Source organism: Triturus cristatus, chromosome 12 (genome assembly GCF_964204655.1).
Source record: "Triturus cristatus chromosome 12, aTriCri1.1, whole genome shotgun sequence".
In the NCBI taxonomy this organism is placed as follows: domain Eukaryota; kingdom Metazoa; phylum Chordata; class Amphibia; order Caudata; family Salamandridae; genus Triturus; species Triturus cristatus.
Window position 1 is genome coordinate 841987201 of NC_140595.1, and position 22415 is coordinate 842009615.

At 48.8% G+C, this 22415-nt stretch overlaps 1 protein-coding gene across 7 annotated transcripts in view; it reads left to right on the forward strand.

Moving 5' to 3' along the window:
• MINK1 (misshapen like kinase 1) overlaps positions 1-22415 on the forward strand; it is a 965829-nt gene that overhangs the window by 216613 nt on the left and 726801 nt on the right. For all 7 annotated transcript variants that reach the window (XM_085637899.1, XM_085637895.1, XM_085637897.1 and 4 more), the window contains exon 2: positions 1546-1611. In XM_085637899.1, coding sequence (XP_085494025.1) covers positions 1546-1611 — 66 coding nt within the window. The remainder of the gene's footprint in view (positions 1-1545; positions 1612-22415) is intronic.

A 22415-nucleotide genomic window follows, 5' to 3' on the forward strand; every position in this document is an offset into this window, starting at 1 on the left:
AATAATCTAAAATGAACTTACCTGTCCTGCCATGACGCTTCCAGCCGCCTCGATGCTCCTCCCCTCTCCTGCTCCTAATGGTGTCCCAGCAGTCCCTTGAACACCAGCACAGGCTCTCCACCCAATCTGGCGATGCCCTCAATAGCACGAGGAGAGGAGTTGGCCTAACGGCTAGGGCGCTCGACCTCGGACCTGGGGAACTGGGTTCGAGTCTTGGCAATGATTGGGCAAATCACTTAATCTCCTCGTGCCTAGCAAAAATGAATGTGTCCTCATGTAACGCAACTGGTGCTATGTAAAGCGCTCTGATACCTGATTCAGGTCAAGTTCGCGCGATATAAAACTCTGTAAAATAAAAATGTAAAAAAAATGAGAGCAGTGCCTCGATTGGTCTGAGTAGCTCGGTTTGTCGCTCAGACAGTGCCTGGGAGTCTGTGCTGTATCTCCAACCCGGCTGTGCAACACAGCTTGGTTGTTGAAACCTGAATGTGCATGTCGGTGTGGCTGGCCTAAGACGTCCGGCCTAACAGTCATGCGTACTTACAGTGTGCACTACTCCTTCCTGCTGTCATTGCCCCGCACAGACCCTGCTGGCTCTAGCAAGTAAAGAGAAATAAAATGATAATAAACTGGTTTTATCATCATTTTATTGTTCCTGTTTCCCTCCGCTGGCTCTCAGCAGGGGGGCACCACTCCTCTGCCATAGCCGAGGAGCCACCGCTGCTGAAAATCATTCCTATTGTAGATTGTCCTGAAACGGAACAGTTGACAGAATGGTCAGATATACGCATGGTACTCCAAATGCTTTTCTTCGAATAAACACGGAGTTCTGAAGAGTTTTGTTTGCCGGGACCTGCCATTATCAGAGGCGACATGGGGTGTTATGTATGCAGGTACCTCCCTTTGTCAGGGGTGGACATAGGGTACTCAGTATTTTGGTACCTACCCTCATCAGGGGGTCTTATGGTGTTATGTATGGAGGTACCTCCCATCGTCCGGAGACATAGGGTGTTATTTATGTATGTGGGTACTTCCCATCGTCAGGGGTACTTAGGGTACGATGTATGCAGGTACCTCCCATCCTCAGAGGGGCTTAGGGTGCAATGTATGCAGGTACCTCCCATCGTCAGGGGGGCATACGGTACTATGTATGCAGGTACCTCTCATCATAAGGGGGGACGTAGTGTCTAGCCTCTAGCAGGAGAAAAAAAAAATCAACAGCTTGAGTTACTTTTTTTTTTGGGGGAAGTTTATATAGCGCGAACTAGACCCGATAAATCGAGTATCAGAGCACTTTACAGTTTCGTTACAAAAGGACACATTCATTTATTCTTAGGCACTTTACACTGGACAGCGGGCCCCTTCTCGTCACACACTTACTACTTTGAGTCACCATGGTTGTCGGTGAGATGGGCCTCTGTCCCACATGATAGGCCCCCGGACTTTATCTGCACTCTTCTTTCTGTCAGGATGTCAGGCATTATGTTGTAAGTCAGCATTTGTGGCTGGTGTTTGCCCTACTCAGTCCTCGCTTTGTCTTTTCAGGACCCGGCGGGTATCTTCGAGCTGGTGGAGGTGGTCGGCAATGGAACATATGGACAGGTGTACAAGGTAAGGGTTCTTCTCTGTCCTTCCAAGGGTGTAAGTGTGGGATCGAACCACATGAGAAGTGATCCAACCTTACTTGGAGTCCACTGCTTCTCCATGCCTCTGGGGTGTAGGCCTAAGAGGGGTATTACTGCAAAGCCTGACAAGTGACACTGCTCAAGCCCTCCTGGCACCTATAGAGGCTGGGCATCTGCCATGGGTCTTACATTTGTGTGATGCTAGAGACCACTAAGCCCATGTTTCCCCACAAGATTGTTCTGCAGTGTGTGTCTCCCCCACCACCATCATTCATAGCAGCAACTTCTTTGATCTTAATCCAGAGCTCGCCAGTGTGCCTTGTTGTATGTGACTCTCGCATGCCTTTCTTCCTTCTGATGAAGACATTCTCCAGGGCCTGACGGAACCTTCCTAGGATGTGGTGTGTGCCTTGTTACAGGTGACTCCCTTATGTCTTTGTTTCTTCTCTATGAATAGGTTTGCCAGGGCCAGACGGAAACTTGGGAGGATGTGGTTTGTTCTTTGTTGTAGGTGACTCTCTCATACCTTTGTTTCTTCTGATGAAGAGGTTCTCCAGGGCTTGATGGAACTTTGCCAGGATGTGGTGTGTGCCTTGTTACAGGTGACTCTCTCATACCTTTGTTTCTTCTGATGAAGAGGTTCTCCAGGGCTTGATGGAACTTTGCCAGGATGTGGTGTGTGCCTTGTTACAGGTGACTCCCTCATGCCTTTGTTACTTCTGATGATGAGGTTCTCCATGGCCTGATGGAATCTTGCCAGGATGTGATCTAGCTAGCAAAATATCTTACTGACTTCAACATTGTTTTTTTTCTTTTAAATGGATATTTTTATGTTTATTGAACATCAAAGCCTGTGCACGTCCCAGTCAAACAGACCCCTAGTATAAATGACAAAAGTCCAATCTTGTGGCCACATTTTTCCGATGCAGGATTATTGCTCTGAAGGCTCATGCTGCTGTCTGCTCGCAGCCCTGGCAGTCCTACAGACGGACGCAACAATGGGCTGCTGATGGGCACTCGCCTCCTCCGGAGCTCATGTGAGCCCCTTCTTTATAATGTATAATACGCCATTCATCAGAACCCCCTGGATAGAATAAAGAGCATTTGAGTCCCACTGCTCAGGTGTCCCACTGAGCCTTGCACCCACCTGTCCATGGCTGGATCTCCTCTGTTCGATTCTATTCTATTCTAGGTGTCTTATATAGCACACAGCTGCCCCAAGAGGCCTCCCGGCGCTGAGACATGCACACCTGCAGGACCTACGCAAGTAATGCTGAAGTTAGAATAGATGGGTCTTTCGAAGTTTCCTGAAGGAAGTTTCTGACTGCGTTAGCCTTAGCTTGACCGGGAGGGCGTTCCACAACTTGACAGCCAGATAGGCAAAAGGCCTGCCACCACATCTGGCTCTCTGGCCCTTGGTCTTCCTCCAATTGCACCCTCCCACTCTGTCTCTTTGCACTAACACCGCACAGTAACACGGGATGGCTGCAGCCCAACGAGGAAATTGAACCTTGTCTTTGGGGTTTGCTGGAATCTTTACCTGTCACGTCCCAGGCACTGTTCATCTCAGGGTGCTGCACCATCACCACATTGGCCAAAATGTCTTCAAGGTCTTGGATGAGTCTTTCTTGAGGTGGACACCAGTGAGCTGCTTCCTACTAGTTATAGTGACTGAAGGGACCCGCAGAAAGAGGCAGATGCCTCTCTTACAGCTTTGCACAGTCTGGTAGGCTCAGTGTTGGAGGGTGGGCGTGTAAACGGTGGATCTGCTGCTCTGAGCTCTATACCCTCAGCCTTAGTTTGAAGAACAGAGGCAGGACTGGACTGGTCCGCGGCTTTACGACGGAGCTGTCGGCACTCAGTGCCGCTAGGCCCAGTGTTAAGGAAGCTAAGTAGTACTTTCATGGGGAGTGTACGGATGGACTCCACAAGAAAACCTGTGCTTGTTCTCAATTTAGGCTCCCTGCGGCTTGCGGTAGTAAGCTTTGAGGAGTCTGGTAGGACCCAGAGAGGGTTTTAGAGGATGCTGCTCGCCTTATCATACATGTATGCCTTCTCATGTGCTTTGTATCAGCGGAATCTGGAAAATACACACTACTTTCTGTATTACTTTGCATTTATTCGTCTGATTTTCTGTTATCATGAAATCCTAAATTATATTTATAAAAACTCAGGAAATTGTTTTGAAGATGTTTTAATTTTTTGTCTGGTGCGACAGCACAGCTGTCTTCATTACTTGTTATTACCAATTCTTTCAAATGTATATAAAATGGCCTTTGGCTCCACCCAGAGGAGTAGCATTCTCTCGAGCCCATTCCCTCACAAATTCCCTCATACATTCTCTCGCACATTTTCTAGCGTATTCTGTTGCACATTCTCTCACGTATTTTTTCACGTATTCTCTCACACATATTCATATTCTCACATTCTCTCACACATATTCATATTCTCTCACATATTCTCTCGCACATTCTCTCTCATATCGTGCTATTGGCTATTTGGTGTATCATTCGGCATTCCAGAAAGTGTTTTCTTGATTTTATTCATTTTACGTCTTTAAAGTACACTCAATCGTGATGATGTCACATCAGCTGCCCGCTGGGTGTTCTGGTTATAAATGACAATTTGCTCAGGTACCTAGCCGAAAAGCCCGGTTTTCAGCTTGTGAAGTGTCAAGCAACGAATTCCACCATTTGAGAGTATTCGGGGGACTGCTAAGAACCTATCTTCTGAGGCGCGTCATGGTCATCTAGGCGAGAACCGAACCAGTCTAAATTAAATAAATAGTGTTCTATTCTTGTAAAAGGCCCTATGACAGAAGCAGGGAGCTTTAAAACTCAAGTGTGGCTGAATCGGAAGGCAGGGAAGATTTTTTGGATGAACAGAATTGAAGCTACGGGGACAGATCTAGTAATAGCCTAGATTCAACACTCGCATCTTGATTCATTGTTGTTTTAAGTAGGAATAGCATCAAGAAAATTAAAGTTCCAATGATATTCAATGGTAGAGTGGACCTTAGATGCAGTTTGCCGCTGACCGCAGTGGAGTGCCACTTGCATACATGAACCAGGTTCGTCCTCGCCAAAGATTTTAAGCAGGTCAAGTCCTCCAGGGCTTTTCTGAGGTTGTAGACAGCAGGTCCAGTCCTTCAGGGCTCTTCTGAAGTCATAGACAGCAGGTCCAGTCCTTCAGGGCTCTTCTGAGGTCATAGACAGCAGGTCCAGTCCTTCAGGTCTCCTCTCAGGTTACAGACGGTAGGTCCAGTCCTTCAGGGCTCTTCTGAGGACATAGACAGCAGGTCCAGTCCTTCAGGGCTCTTCTGAGGTTGTAGACAGCAGGTCCAGTCCTTCAGGGCTCTTCTGAGGACATAGACAGCAGGTTCAGTCCTTCAATGCTCTTCTGAGGTTGTAGACAGCAGGTCCAGTCCTTCAGGGCTCTTCTGAGGTTGTAGACGGCAGGTCCAGTCCTTCAGGGCTCTTCTGAGGTTGTAGACGGCAGGTCCAGTCCTTCAGGGCTCTTCTGAGGTTGTAGACGGCAGGTCCAGTCCTTCAGGGCTCTTCTGAGGTTGTAGACGGCAGGTCCAGTCCTTCAGGGCTCTTCTGAGGTTGTAGACGGCAGGTCCAGTCCTTCAGGGCTCTTCTGAGGACATAGACAGCAGGTCCAGTCCTTCAGGGCTCTTCTGAGGTTGTAGACAGCAGGTCCAGTCCTTCAGGTCTCCTTTCAGGTTACAGACAGCAGGTCCAGTCCTTCAGGGCTCTTCTGAGGTTGTAGACAGCAGGTCCAGTCCTTCAGGGCTCTTCTGAAGTCATAGACAGCAGGTCCAGTCCTTCAGGGCTCTTCTGAGGTTGTAGACAGCAGGTCCAGTCCTTCAGGGCTCTTCTGAAGTCATAGACAGCAGGTCCAGTCCTTCAGGGCTCTTCTGAGGTTGTAGACGGCAGGTCCAGTCCTTCAGGGCTCTTCTGAGGTCATAGACAGCAGGTTCAGTCCTCTTCTGATCTTTCTCAGATCCAGGAGTGTTCTGAAGTGGGCGCCTGGAGATGCCTCATTTATGCCTGGCAAAATTAGTTTTGGAATGACTCATGAGCACTCCATAACCAATGGGGTAAAATTTCCATGGGCCAATGCAAAAGATTTCGGCCACGCTTAAGTTGGGCTCTGAGGATTGGGTGTGTGGGAGGTTTGCTATGGTAATCCTAGTGTCCTCCCACATCCAATAATAAAATCTAGTTTGGGGCAGCCACTGTACCACCGGAAACCCCGAGTCAGAAGTCCATTTGAACAAAAGTAGGGTTTTCAGAAACCAGATACTCAAAAAAGGTTTTCGCATCTTCTTTCCATTCCTTTCAGGTGCGCCACATATGGTATATGTGAAACCCAGCATACCTGTCAAGCAGGATTTGATACCGTAACATCAGAAACAATGCTCGCATCCCCCCATGCATTTTCTTTCTTATAGAGACTTCTAACCTCAGATTCCTCACCTTTTGAATATGCCCCAAACATCAGACTGGATCTGGAAACTTTTGAGAAGTACCTCTGTGTGCCAGTAGATGGTGTTGTGTGCTCCGCACTGACGCTGTTCCGCTCTGGAAATGACATGTGGGCCTACATAGGTGCCACTCCAGCATGCTAAAATCAGTGACTTTCTTTCCGCCCCACCACACGCGGATCCGGAGCTACTCCTTGTCTGTTTGAGACAACTTTTCCTCCCAATTATTTCCCTTTGCAAGAAAAATGTCCCCTCGCAAGATGGCAGGTTTTACCCTATAAGAACTTTCCTGGGTTTGCCCACGACTCTAACCCCTGCAGCGACTGTGCGATGATGAGCCTAAAGGCCATACTAGATCGCGAGGCGAAACTCTGCCATCAAGCACCGAAAGACTCCACAACGGTTTGAACAGTCAGTCCTGGTCCAAAAGTCACAGAAGTGCTTCCCGATGTTGGTCGTCGTTGCGCTCCAGTTCTTTGGGTAAGTCAAAGAAAAAACATATGAAATACAGGCGGAACTCCTGCCGCTCATATACCCCTTAGAAAACTTGATGTTGTCAACATTCCTCTTGCTCTCGTTCCCGAAGTCTGTTAATGTCAGAGCCTATCCCGCAACTTGTCCCAGTACAACCTAAGTTTCCTCTGCAACATGAAGGCAGATCCAAGAGTTCTGTGAGGGTTTTACCCACTCCCTTTGTCTCACCTTTCAACGCCAAGAGGCCCTCTTAACTAGAGTTCGTCCTCTGTGTCAGTTGCTCCCTCCGAATTCACTACTGAGCCTCGTATGGCTCCTGTTTGACTCTGCTTCCGGCGCCACGCTCCACGCCAGTTTCCGAAGCAACAACTCGGACTCCCCCAGCGCAGGAGTATGAAGTACACATTGTGCTCTCTGACTCCGAGTTGGCGCCTCGACAATCTTGATTTACCACGTCAACAAGGAAGGACACAAATGTTACACTCCTTATTTGGCACCGATTCGGACAATGATTATGATGCAGGTTGTAAAATTGGGCAACCATACGACAAGGAAAATCAGTATGATGGCATTCAAGAAGCCAGTGGCCTTGACACTTCCCCTTAATTGGGATTCCTCTCACCACCGGTACTGCCACTCAGGAGAGTGTTTCTTACGCCATGGTCATGCGTAGGGCGGCAAAGCCAATTACCTTCAGCTTCCCACCTTGGAGGTCAAAACCAATGTCTTAACGAAGTGCTTCATCTGGGGCAAACATCTAATGAGCTCCTCCTGCCATTAATTGAGGCCCTTTCTCTGCCCCCCCTGTCAACAGTTTACGAGTAACCCTCAGCCTGCCCTGGTCGACTCTGATGTTAAGTCACAGAACCCCTCCCCTGAGAGCTTGGTGGTGTAAATGTCCGGTATTTATAAAGCGCAAACAATTACCCGACGGTGTCAAGGCGCTGGGGGCCGTCGGGAAGATTAAGCAAGCTATTACCCAGAGATCTGCCGCCAACACCGGGAATCGAACCATGAGCTCTCGGGTTCTGGCATCCATTGCCCTGGCCGCTGCGCCACACCTCTCTGTGAATTCGTCTACAACTCAGGCCAACTCAAATACCGTTCTTACTACTCCCCCTGATAAAGAGTCTAAATGTGTGGAGATTTTTTAAAAGAGGGTAGTTTCTTCCACCAGCTTGGTCCTCAGATCTGTGAACGTTTAGCTGCCTCCTGGGACACTATTCCCACGCTTTTTGGGATTCAATGGCTCAAGTTCTCCCTGTTGTTCCAGCAACTTACAACCTGTCCTTATCCAGGCCATAGAGGATGGTTGTGATGCAGGCAATTTCCCAATTGGTTGTGACTTGGACATCACCGATTCCATCAGGCGAGCTATTGGCATCAGTGTCATTCGTCACCATGTTGAGCTACGGTCAAACCAGTTTTTATGGTGATATTCAAATGTCCCTTATGGACATACCCGTTGACAGGACTTGCCTGTTTAGGGCCAAGTCAGATTCCGCTGGAGCTGTTCAAGGAGAGCAGAGCCACAGCACACTGTGTGGGCTCATCTGCCCCGCATCGCTAGCTGCATCAGCCTTACCATACTTTTTTGGCTTCAGCAGAAGTATCTCATACTGTCATTAGATTGTGACCTAGCAAGGTACCAGAGGTATTTCGGGCTTTACTGTTGTGGTGCCCCCGCTGTCTGGGTCAGTTTGCCTCTCGGTCCTGATCTTTCAGCCTCGGTCCTGGATTTCAGTGAGGTTGGCACTGAGGCTACTGGCCTCCTGCATCCTGCCAGTAAAGCACACCCAGCGGCATATGTGGTCTCTGCAGTGGGATCTAAAATCTCAGTGGACCAAACATCAAGGGGACCTTCTCCGACCACTCCAGATTTCAGAGGAGACTGCAAAGATCTGCAGTGGCGGTTACTGAATCACAATTGGGTCAGCGGCAGACCCCTCGCCCTACACCATTCAGAGGTAACTAATGTATCACTTTGGAGTTGGGGTGACCTCCTAGGAAAGGTGAAGATCAGAGGCCTCTGATCTCAGGAGATTAAAAACCTTCCATCAGTCCTTCAGAGGGATGCTGGTGCAGGTGATGATAGATAACGCCACCGCCATATGGTATTGCAACAAGCCGGGCGGTGTGGGGTCCTGGACACTGTGCAAGGAGGCACTTTGCCCCCATAAATGACTGGACAGTCAAGGGCCTTTTTCCTGCACGTGAACCACCTAGCAGGATCTTTGAATGCCAAGCTCAGCCATTGATGCATAGTGGATCACGGTTGGCAGTTACACCCAGAGGTGGCGCTAGGTCTCTTCCCTGAATGGGGATAACCTTAGCTCGATCTGTTTGTTGCCCCTGAGTACAGTGTCAGCATTTCTGTGTGTTGGAGTTTCCATGACATCTCTCGCTAGGAGATGTGATCCGCTTACTGTTGAATTCGGGACTCCTGTATGTTTATCTGCTGATACTACTCCTGCCTGAGCTCTGAGGAATATCGGGAGCAAACAGGCACAAGTCATCTTAGAGGCCCCTGATTGACCACAGAGAGTATGATATCCAGAACTCCTGGACTCCTGAGCATCTGCCCTCCGATCAGGTTGCCTCTCCAGGAGGACATGCTGTCTGGGGCAGGGTTCTGTACCCGGGCAGTCACAATCTCCACCTTCATGCATGGAGATAGAGCATAGATGGCTGAACACCTTCGACCTTCCTACGGAGGTGGTTAATGTCATCTAGGCAGCCAGTCATCCTTTGATGTAAACTGTATACACCTGTTGTTGGGACAAATATTTGGTTTGGTGTTGCACACGTCAGATTGGTCCCCTCCAGGCCAAGTTTTCTGACATCCTGTTTGTTTTGTTTCACGCCTGACATGGCTTCGTTTTGGGTACAATTAAGAGATACCTTTTGTTGTTACTCTCATCGTTTAAAACACCAGTTTTGATGGGGTTTTTTAAACGTTTGTCTCCTTTCGTCATGTCACAGTGAGACCTTAACTTGGTTCTCACATATTTCTCCCTTTGAGCTGATCCACAGCTGTCCTTTGTGGCTTCCAAGCCTCAAGACGGTGCTCCACTTCGCCATAACATAGACGCAGCGAGTAAGGGAGTAACAAGCTCTCCGAGTTAACTTGCCATATACCACCTTCTTCCCAGACAAACTGGTTCTGCGAACGCGAGCATCCTTCTTGGCTAAGATTGTGACACCATTCCGTATAAGCCAAACCATCATCCTGTTGGCTTCTACGCTCTGCCCCACCCCTCCATGGAGGAGTAGAGACACCATCACCTGGACTCCAGAGAAACGTTGAGCTTTTACAACGATCGTACCAAAGAACACCAAATGGATGATCAGCTCTTGGCGGGGTTCAATGGGGCAGCAAAAGGCAAGGTCTAGCAGAAAAGTCCCATCTCCCACTGGATCATACTATGCTTCAAGATCTGCTGTGCATTGGCCAAAAAGTAAACTCTGGAAGGACTGCAAGCTCCTTCCACCAGGGCCAATGCTGCTAGCACTGCATGGGCATGCAGAGTTTGTCTTGGACATCTGCCAGGCAGCTACATGGGCATCAGTCCATACGTTCACAAAGCACTACTGTCCAGATTGCCAGGTAATGCCAAGAGGGGCATTTCGCCTCCTCAGCCCCACAGGTCTTTTTGGTTTGAGCCAATTCACAGCCCACCTGCAAATATGTACTGCTCCAGTATCTATTCAGAAGATTGGGAATCTGCGGTTAGAAGTCTCAATTAGAAGAACGAGTTAGTTACTTTCAGTAACACTCTTTCTTGTAGAGACTCCAGCTATCTGCATAAGCCTCCCATCCTCTCTGGTTTGTGAATTGGGCTCTATCCCTCTGTAGAATCCAAAGTCCAGGAATCTGTACTCTGCTCGAAGTCAGGTTTTTGCTGCAGGTCTGTGCTTTGGGGCCGTAGACAGCCTTGAAGGCAACTGTCGTCATTGCATGGGAGTGGTGCTTCATAGGTCCCACTTGTTTTTTGCTGGAGGAGAATGGAGTCTGTGCGGAGCCACACGGCTCGACTTACCGACGCGCAGAGGTCGTACTCAAAAGCTTCTGGACTCAATATGATGCATGACGAATATTCAAAAGGTAAGGAATCTGTGGTTTGATAGTCTCTACCAGAAAGAGCACTGTCGAAAGTTAAGTAACTTGTTAGTAGGTTATCTCTGCCCACTTAATTTAGACCTTTTTCACAGCTGCTCAAGTGCTAATTACCTAAATGTTAATTACTGCCTGCAGAAGTGGGAGAGCAAATCCAAATTGAACTTCCAGGAACTGTAGGCAGGGAAAAAAGTCACTTTTCCTTAAGATATATATAACAAATCTGACCACACCATTGAATTGGATTTTTGAAAACTAATACAAATAGTTGTTTAAGTAATTTTCTAGCTAGTCACATCCCGAGATAGAAAATTAGGGTTTCTTACCTGTTCGCACAATTTTTTTAGGCCTAGATGTCCTATGTAGAAAAACAACTTTTGGTTGCCAGTAACTATAAGGACATGTTAACATAAAATCTTTACATGCCCTACTTTTAAATATCATGCACCCTGCAATGCGAGTGTTGAGGCCTGCATGGGGTAGCTTATTAATATTTAAAAGGGAGGTTTTGACTTGTCAACAGGGCTTATTTTGAGGGCTCGAATGGCAGTTTTTATAGTGCCTTAGTCACGGTACACTTGTAGACTCAATACGTCTTTTACGCTGTCGCTGTTGTAGATGGCACAGCAGGTGCTGCACTCCACTAATGATATTTAACTTGTGGGCCCTGGTTACATTTTGTACCATATACTGGTAACTTTTATGTAATGTACATGTACAGTTAGGAGTTTGTGAATTCAGTCATGTTTCAAGGCGGACAACAGGCATGTTGCCACTGATTAGCCGGGGTAAAGTACACAGATTTCTAACGCCAGCTAAAACAGAAGGTCTAGAGAAAGCAAAACATACAAGGCAGCCAGGCCGAAAAGACAGATTTCCTACAGTGATGTATTTAATGCACACCTTAGTTTCTGTATGTCCTTTGGTGAGGACGGGACGGCCATGCCTTGTGTCAAGCAGTGTACACCCCACCCCATCCATAACGTCATTCCCCCTGCGACGCTGGGACATCTGGTTTTTAAAAGGCACTCGTGCAAATGTATCTGCATGTGCTGCAGTCTTAGGTGTAACTTTAGCTGATCAGTGTGTGAGATTATTCTTGACACTTCAAAGTCTACTACAAACTAAAGGGAATGGATAGAGTCCAAACGCATGGATTCTTTGAGTGAGACACCGCAATGTCCTCTGCACTCGCTTTTTACTAGTGGTGGCCACTGCCTGTCTGCTATGAGCCTTGTGGTTGGAGAAGACCACCAGCTGTGGGGCTGAGAGTCCCTGGGCTATAGCACGCACTGAGACCGGGAGTGTGAGGTTGGCCTTTGTGTGGGATCCTCAGGGGCATCTATGACTGCAGCGTGTGGCTCTCTGGAGGTAGACATGGAACCCGTCAGAGGTCAGCCCCCCCCCCCCCCCAACCCCCCCACCCAAGCTCTGGCTCCAGCAAAGCTTCCATCTCAAGAGCAGTGAGGCTGGCCATGGTGTGGGATCCTGAGGGGGATCTGTGACTGCAGCGTGTGGCTCTCTGGAGGTAGACATGGAACCCGTCAGAGGTCAGCCCCACCCCCCCCACCCAAGCTCTGGCTCCAGCAAAGCTTCCATCTCAAGAGCAGTGAGGCTGTCCATGGTGTGGGATCCTGAGGGGGCTATGTGACCGCAGAAGTGTGTGCCAACCGCAAGAGTATCTACCAACCGCAGAAGTGTGTGCCGATCGCTAACGTATCTACCAACCGCAGAAGTGTGTGCCAACTGCAGAAGTATCAACCAACCTCACAAGTGTGTGCCAACTGCAAAAGTATCAACTAACCACATAAGTGTGTGCCAACCGCAAAAGTATCAACTAACCTCAGAAGTGTGTGCCAACTGCAAAAGTATCAACTTACTGAAGCAGTGTGTGCCAACCGCAAGAGTATCTACCAACCGCATAAGTAGCTACCAACCTCAGAAGTGTGTGCCAACCGCAAGAGTATCTACCAACCTCAGAGGTGTTTGCGAGCTGCTAAAGTATCTACCAGCCGCAGAAGTGTGTGCCAGCTGCAGAAGTATCTGCCAACCACAGAAGAATCTGCAAAACGCAGACGTTTGGGTCAACTACAGAAGCATCTACCAACCGCAGAAGTGTGCGCCAACCGCAAAAGTATCAACTAACCTCAGAAGTGTGTGCCAACTGCAAAAGTATCAACCGCAGAAGTGTGTGCCAACCGCAAGAGTATCTACCAACCCCAAAAGTATCTACCAACCTCAGAAGTGTTTACCAACCGCAAGAGTATCTAGCACCCGCAGAAGTGTGTGCTATCTGCAAAAGTATCTACCAACCACAGAAGTGTGCACCAACCGCAGAAGTCTCTGCCAACCACAGACGTATCTACCAACCGCATAAGTTTGTGCCAACCACAGAAGAGTGTGCCAACTACAAAAGTATCTACCAACCGCAGAAGTGTGCCAACCTCAAAAGTGTCTACCAACAGCGAAGTGTGCGTCAACTGCAGAAATATTTGCCAACCACAGAAGTATCTCCTAACCACAGAAGTAGTGTTTACAACAGCAGGAGTGTTCCAACCACAGAAGTATGTGCCAACTGTAGAAGTGTGTGACAACCACAGAAGTGTGCCAACCGCAATAGTATCTGCCAACCGCAGAAGTGTGCACCAACCGCAGAAGTGTTCGCCAACCGCAATAGCATCTGCCAACCACAGAAGTGTGTGCCAGCTGCAGAAGTGTGTGCCAGCTGCAGGAGTTTGTGCCAGCTGCAGGAGTTTGTGCCAGCTGCAGAAGTGTGTGCCAAAAACATTAGTGTGTACAACTGAAGTAATATGTGCCAGCCGCGGAAGTGTGTGCCAAACGTTAGAAGTGTGTGCGAGCCTTAGTGTGTGGCAGCTGCAAAAGTGTGTCCCAACCTCAGAAGTAGTGTGTACAACTGCAGTAATCTTTTACGACAGCAGGAGTGTGTGCCAATCGCAAAAGTATCTGCCAACCTCAGAAGTAGTGTGTAGAGCCACAGTAATGTGCCAACCACAGAAGTATGTGCCAGTTGCTGAAGTATGTGCCATTCACAGAAATATGTGCCAACCTCCGAAATCTTTGTCAACCGCATAAGTATGTGCCAACTGCAGAAATGTTTGTCAACTGCAGAAATATGTGCCAACTGCAGAAGTCTGTGCCAACGGCATAAGTATGTGCCAACCAAAGAAATGCTAGCCAACCGCAGAAGTTGTTCCAACCACAGACATGTGCCAACCACAGGAATGTCAACCGCAGAAATAAAATGTGCCAACCGCAGAAGTAATGTGCCAACCGCAGAAGTAATGTGCCAACCGCAGAAGTAATGTGCCAACCGCAGAAGTAATGTGCCAACTGCAGAAATGTTTGTCAACCGCTGAAGTATCTGCCAACCACAATAGTACCTACCACCTGCAGAAGTTGCCAACTGCAGAAGTATGTGCCAACCACAAAAGTATCTACCAACCTCAGAAGTGTGTTTGCCAGCAGCAAAAGTATTTACCAACTGCAGAAGTGTGCGGCAATCGCAGAAGTATCCGTCATCCACTTAATTGTGCCAGCCCCAAAATTATCTACCAACCGCAGAAGTGTGCGCCAACCGCAAAAGTATCTACCAACCGCAGAAGTGTGCGTTAACCGCAGAAGTTTGCGCCAACCGCAAAAGTTTGTGCCAACCACAGGAGTGTGTGCCAACCGCAAAAGTATCTACCAACTGCAGAAGTGTGTGCCAACCCCAGAAATGTTTGTCAACCGCTGAAGTATCTGCCAACCGCTGAAGTGTGCCAACCGCAAAAGTGTGCGCCAACCGCAGAAGTAGTGTTTGCAACAGCAGTAATATGTTCCAACCGCAAAAGTGGGCCAGCTGCAGAAGTATGTGCCAACCACATAAATAGTGTTTACAACTGTAGCAATATGTGCCAGCCGCAAAAGTGTGTTAGTCGCAGAAATATGTGGCAGCTGCAGAAGTGTGTCCAAACCAGCTGCAGTAATCTGTCCCAACAGCAGGAGTGAGTGCCAACCGCTAAAGTATGTGCCAATCGCTGAAGTATGTGCCATTCACAGAAATCTTTATCAACCGCATAAGTGTATGCCAACTACAGAAGTTTGTGCCAACTACAAAAGTAAGTGTCAACCGCAAAAGTATCTACCAACTGCAGAAGTAGCTACGAACCGCAAAGTGTGCGCCAACCGCAGGAGTATGTGACAACCACAGAAGTGATGTTTACAACAGCAGTAATATGTTCGGACCGCAGAAGTGTGCGCCAGCCGCAGAAGTGTGCGCCAGCCGCAGAAGTGTGCGCCAGCTACAGAAGTGTGCGCCAACCCCAGAAAGTGTGCCCCAGCTGCAGAAGTGTGTGCCAACCACATACATGGTGTGTACAACTGAAGCAATCTGTCCCAACAGCAGGAGTGTGCCAATCAAATAATTATCTGTCAACCACGGTAGTGTGTACAACCGCAGTAATGTGCCAACCACAGAAGTATGTGCCAATCGCTCAAATATGTGCCAACTGCAGAAATCTTTGTCAACCGCACAAGTATGTGGCAAATGCAGAAATGTTTATCAACTGCAGAAGTATGTGCCAACCGCAGAAGTATTGTGTATAACTGCAGTGATGTGCGAACCACAGAAGTATGTGCCAATCTCCGAAGTATGTGCCATTCTCAGAAATATATGCCAACTGCACAAGTATGTGGCAACTGCAGAAATGTTTTATCAACTGCTGAAGTCTGTGCCATTCTCAGAAATGTTTGTCAACCGCATAAGGGTGTGCCAACCAAAGAAATGTTTGCTAGCCACAGAAGTATGCACCAATCCCAGAAATGTTGGTCAACTGCTGAAGTATCTGCCAACCACAGAATTGTGCCAACCACAATAGTGCGTACCAACTGCAGAAGTAATGTGCCAACTGCAGAAGTAATGTGCCAACTGCAGAAGTAATATGCCAACTGCAGAAGTAATGTGCCAACTGCAGAAGTAATGTGCCAACCGGAGAAGAAATGTGCCAACCGGAGAAGAAATGTGCCAAACGGAGAAGAAATGTGCCAAACGGAGAAGTAATATGCCAACCGGAGTAGTATGTGCCAACTGCAGAAGTATGTGCCAACCACATAAATGTTTGTCAAGCACAGAAGTCTGCCGACCACAATAGTATCCACCAACCACAGAAGTGTTTGCCAACCGCAGAAAGGTTTGCCAAACACTGAAGCATGTGCCATCTGTAGAAATGTGCACCAACGGCAGAAGTAATGTGCCAACTGCAGATGTTATGTGCCACCGCAGAAGTATGTGCCAACGGCAGGAGTATTTGTCTACCGTAGAAGTAATATTCCAACCGTAGAAGTGTGTGCCAACTGCAGAAGTATGTGCCAACCCCATAATTGATTGTCAATCACAGAAGTGTGCCAACTGCTGAATTGTGTGCCAACCACAATAGTATCTACCAACCGCAGAAGTAGGTGCCAACCGCAGAAGTAGGTGCCAACCGCAGAAGTGTTTGCCTACTGAAGAAGTGTTTTCCAACCGAAGAAGCCTTTGCCAACCGCAGAACCATGTGCCACCTGTAGAAGTGTGCGCCAATTGCAAAAGTAATGTGCCAACTGCAGATGTATGTGCCAACGCAGAAGAACTGCTGAATTGTGTGCCAACCACAATAGTATCTACCAATCGCAGAAGCCTTTGCCAAACACAGAAGCATGTGCCATCTGTAGAAGTGTGCGCCAACTGCAGAAGTGCCAACTGCAGATGTATGTGCCAACGCAGAAGAATGTGCCAACTGCAGAAGTATTTGTCAACCAGAGAAGTAATATGCAAGCTGTAGAAGTATGTGCCAACTGCAGAAGTGTGTGCCAACCACATAAATGTTTGTCAACCACAGAAGTGTGCCAACTGCTGAATTTTGTGCCAACCACAATAGTATCTACCAACTGCAGAAGCAGGTGCCAACCGCAGAAGTGTTTGCCAACCGCAGAAGCCTTTGCCAAACACAGAAGCATGTGCCATCTGTAGAAACATGTGCCACCTGTAGAAGCGTGCGCCAACTGCAGAAGCAATGTGCCAACTGCAGAAGCAATGTGCCAACTGCAGAAGCAATGTGCCAAATGCAGAAGTATTTGTCAACGCAGAAGTAATATGCAGACCATAGAAGTATGCGCCAACTGCAGAAGTTTGTGCCAACTGTGCGAAGTTGGCCTGGTATATGCTGTCCACTAGTTATAGTGGGCACCTTGCACCAGTCCAAACGACCCTTATTGATGATTAGGTTAAAGACAACCTTTATTGAAAGCTATTCTAGTGGTAGCTATGGAGAGCAGCCTTCAGGCTAAGTCTAGAAGGAATGTAAAGCAGCTTGGTTTAACAGATATACCCTCCTGAATGACCAAATGAAAGGAGAACCACACAAGGTATATATAAAATATATGTATGTATTACTAAACACTCTCTACTAACCTCTTTATGGGATTAGAGAATAAGATACGCAATTTTAAAACACTAGAACGACAGTAAATAGCACAATACACAGTGGGCTCCAGGGGAACACCAAACAATATACTAAGAAAGTGGTATAACAACCATGACTTGATGAGACACAGCGCCTAGAGCACGTAGAATCACTGGGAACCCAAGGAACCACCCAAGGTAGTGACACAGGGGACCCACGGGGGGCGCGTGCAGTGTGAGACTAAGGACACTTAGGAAAGGACTTCAAACAAACCCTTTGGAACATAGAAGGTTTCAAGGCCAGCACCCTTGAGCGTACCAAGGTACCCGAGTTACCTAACCCAGGAGAGCCGGTGTATAGGGGTCAAGTGGTGTCGGAAACGCTTGTTGATTTCAATGGCGTGTTGCGAAGAATGCTGCTGCCGGGAAGATGAGAAGTGTCCGGTGTGATCCAAGCCTGGATCGGAGCTGAGATGAAACTGAAAGCAGAGGGGACAGAGTCTGGGTCACTTCACAGTGAGCAGGGCCACGATAGACTAATGCCCACCAACGTCGGGTGTTTCAGGTGAGATGAGGTGAAGCTTGACTCTGCAGCCACGGGGACCAGGAGACGTCGACGACGACTGAAGTCCGCAGGCAAGCTGTCCCACGAAAGGATGTCGAGTGCTGGGGGGGTCAGTGTCCCTATTGGAGACCAACAAGCCTTGTCAAATGCAACCCACGTGGTCAGAGAAAAGATGCTACGGTGTGGACCAGCAAGGTCCTGGGGCCTCCCCAAGAGATGGAGAGTCAGGGCACATCTGGAGCAACCAGGAAAGCCCACTGAAAGTTAAAGTTGCCTTCACAGGGACCCACAAGTCGACGGACCAGGGATCGCGAAGGGACCTCGAGAGGAATCATAAAATACCAGCCCACGGAACACTCATGGAGTGTAGGCCGGTAATCTTCGGTGGAAACACTGCTCGGGGTCAGGACTACAAGTAGCCCAAAGCACAGCCTCAGGAATCGCCAAAAAGCATATGCTGCTGCAAATGTGCACCGTGTCCAGGGGTACGGGTTGCACGGTCCCCACGAGGGCTGCGGGTCTAAGGTTTGCTGAGAGCACTAGTCGACCTCGGGGAAGCTTGGGAACCCACCTCCTGTGTTGCAAAATCTTCGGAGTCCTTTAGGAGCTGTGTAGATGCAAACCGGTCAGATGCGTTTAAGGTGCCTGCCTTGCATGGGAGTAACTCCTTTACTCCAAGGGAGATTCATCGGCCATCCAACGTAGTGTAGATAGTTGAAGTACTTGGTTTCTGTAGCAGAGTTTTGTCCAGGTAAATCTAAAGTCCTGTAGCCAGGGGTTCCTACTTTATACCCAAGGAAGGGGGGGGGACAAACTCTGGGGACCCACCTATGGGAGGGTCAGGACAGAGGGGTGGTTACACCCATGTCTTTTGTCCAGTTTCGCGCGAGAGCAGTAGCTGATAGTCCCTGCAACTGGTTTGAGCAGGGAAGGCATGGCTTGGCAGTTCGGGCTGGACTGTTCCCATGAGGCACAGGGTCAGACTGATTTGCATATGGCCATGTCTGAACTGGGGTGGCCGAGTGGGCTAAAGAACGGTGATGGATCAAACCCAGATCTGTTGACTGGGTGTGAGTATTTGATTGGTTCTGATGCTCCGTCCATCACCACCCCCTTTTGTACCGCTTTGTTCGCCATAAGTTGGCAGGGTATGCTCAGACGTGAGTCCCTTGCTCACTTTGCCACTGGATTCAAGCAAGCCTGGCTGAAGACGGCTGAAATGCCAGAAACCGGTCCTAGGAAGCTTGTTTCCGGTCCAGGGAAGGCATGGCTTGGCAGTTCGGGCTGGACTGTTCCCATGAGGCACAGGGTCAGACTGATTTGCATATGGCCATGTCTGAACTGGGGTGGCAGAGTGGGCTAAAGAACGGTGATGGATCAAACTCGGATCTGTTGACTGGGTGTGAGTATTCGATTGGTTCTGATGCTCCGTCCATCACCACCCGCTTTTGTACCGCTTTGAGCTGGACTATGCACAGGGACACCAAATTTGCCCCCAGTGCAGACACCAAAGATCTCTGAGTGCACCCACCCAGCCCCAATACACTAAAACCTGTCTGGAAGGTGGTCACACCTCCCTGTGACAGGAAACCTATTGTCCAGCCGTCCCCTGCCGGAGTTTCGTCCAGCAGCAGGAGAGCAGACTCGTGTCTGTGGCTGGCAGCATCCATTTTGTGATGCCAGAGTCTGTGAAGTTGGTACCGGGTGTACCGGTGCTGTCATCATTCTCCCTCTAGTAGGGTCGAATCATACCTCCCACACCAGTTACTGGTGTGGAGGTATGAATCCAGGGTGTTTGATACCAAACACGACATGTTTCCATGCAGCCGATTTAAAGTTTGCATTTACCGCGAGGTTATAATGCACTTAAGTATATATGGTTGGCTGCATCACAAACAACCCCAGAATATAGGTTTCGAAAGCTGCAGAGGGGCTCTGCTCATGCATGGGCACCCTCTCACATAAAACCCAGCACTCTGCCTTCAGGATTGATAAGGCCTGCCATAGGGGTGACTGATAGGTTTATATGTGCAGTGGTAAGGATAGATATAGTGAACCTATATCTAAGTAAGGGGTGTATGCGCCACCTTACACAGGCTGCTGTAGCAAACCTGTTGTGTCCTTTTGAATGGCCTCCCAGGGGTGGCATAATACATGCTGCAGCCCCTGAGAGGCGTCTGGGGTACCTATGCCCTAGGTACATAGTATACCATATACTAGGGACTTATAAGGGTACCCCAGAATCCAATCTGAAGTGTACCTAAAGTACACGAACAACCAATTTAGGGAGAAAGCAGATAGACTGGGGTCCTGATTAGCAGGATCCCAGTCAAACTAAATTGAAAACCAGCAAAACACCAGGCAAAAAGTGGGGGTAACCGTGCAGTCAGATTCCACCTTCCTATATAACCCTCCCTGCCCCCCAAACGAAAGGAGATAAGGCTAACCTTGGCCAGTTGAGCCCTTATTGACTAAGTGGCCATATAAGGAAGATCCTGCACTAGCATGGATACCCCCTGTCTTATGGTCCACTAGGCCGTCCCTACCCCTAAGGCTATGTTTGTCTCCAAAAGTTGGGATTTCTAACTGTAGTGTGTTTTGGCAAAGTAAAAGGCTGGTGGGTGTCTGAGTAGAGAAGTGAGGCCCTATTAAAGTTGGTCTCAGCTTCCTCAGACCACTGGCCTCCATGGAGGCCTTTCTTTCCATGACTGAGTTGTATCTGGCCCTAAGGGTCAACCTCTGGCTGCCTACAGCTGGGGGTTGGGTCCCTTTAGTTGGAACACTGGAGGGACATGGTAGGTTTGGAACCACTTGGTACCAGGTTTCCTTTGCCCAACAGAGTCCATCTAGGGTGGTCTCTATTCAATGTTAAGAGGGATCCCTCAGTGTGTTGAGGAATTTTCACCTGGCTAGGGCTACTGGACTGGGTGCCCCTAATCTGTTGATGTGAGGGTTCGTCTGGGCAGTAGGCCCTTATGGGGCCACTGACATCCCTGACCTCTGCAGCCCTGGGCTGATTGAGGTAGGGTAGAGAGGGGCAGGTTACCTGCTCCAGACTGGGTACCACCTTGGAAGGGTCCCCTGCCATCAGGGGTGCTGCCAGGACAGGCCTGACCACCTCTGGGACAGTTCCTTCACTAGGGGTAGGATCAGTTCCCTGAGGAAGCTGACCCTTACCTATAGTCTGACGGGAAGAAGACTTTTCTTCAACCCTTGTGCTCTCTTATTGATGAACTCTTATTACTCCTCCCTCGGGAAAAACCATGCCCTTAGACTCTTCCTAAATGGGAGCAAAGTTTGGATTTGTCTGATATTTAACGATCTGGAAATTTCAGCCTGGGCTGAAGTTGAATACCAGGCCCATTTGAGAATGCTAGGCCACCCTGAGAGAGTTGGTGGGGCGCTTAGGGCCACAGCCCAACCCAAGGAAAATTTGGGAGTGATGGACCCTGAAAGAATGGCCCACTCTACCCCACAAGAGAGCACAAGGGTTGAAGAAAAGTCTTCTTCCCGTCAAAGTCACGGACTATCAAAATGAGGCTTGGTAATGGAACAAACAGTGGTCAAGGTTTGGTGCTTGGAGCACCCCTACCAGCCTCTCGTAGATCTGATGTGAACTTGCACTCGGGACGTCCTGGAATCAACGGCATCGTCCACTGCCCTGGAAGTAGTCTTTAACGGCTTCCGGCGGCGTGATGACGTTGCTTGTGCCTGAACCCAGCGGTGCTTGGGAAGTGTAGTTCTTCCCGGCACCGGTGTTCGGGCAACGCCTACGCCACTGCCGTGTTCCTTCAACCGCCGCGGTGAGCCGTGACATAGACCTCATACGATCTCTTGTGTTCACATGGTATTACCAGTACAGCCGGTATGCACCATACGATCGCACATGCTCACATGGTATCACCAGTAGACCTCATACGATCTCTTGTGCTCACATATCACCAGTACAGCCGGTAGGCATCATACGATCTCTCATGCTCCATGGTATCACCAGTAGATCTCATACAATCTCTTGTGCTCACATGATATCACCAGTACAGCCGTTAGGCATCATACGTTCCCTCATGTTCACATGATATCACCAGTACAGCCGGTAGGCACCATGCGATCTCCCATGCTCACATGGTATCACTAGTAGAACTCATATGATCTCTTGTGTTCATATGATATCACCAGTACAGCTGGTAGGCATCATACGATCTCTCATGTTCACATGATGTCACCAGTACAGCCGGTAGGTGCCATACAATCTCTCATGCTACATGATATCACCCGTACACCTCATACCATCTCTTGTGTTCACATGGTATTACCAGTACAGCCGGTAGGCACCATACAATCTCCCATGCTCACATGGTATCACCAGTAGACCTCATACGATCTCTTGTGCTCACATGATATCACCAGTACAGCTGGTAGACACCATACGATCTCCCATGCTCACTTGGTATCACCAGTAGACCTCATACGATCTCTTGTGCTCACATATCACCAGTACAGCTGGTAGGCATCATACGATCTCTCATGTTCACATGATATCACCAGTACAGCCGGTAGGCACCATACGATTTCCCATGCTCACATGGTATCACTAGTAGACCTCATACGCTCTCTTGTGCTCACATGATATCACCAGTACAGCCGGTAGGCACCATACGATCTCTCATGTTCACATGATGTCACCAGTACAGCCGGTAGGCACCATA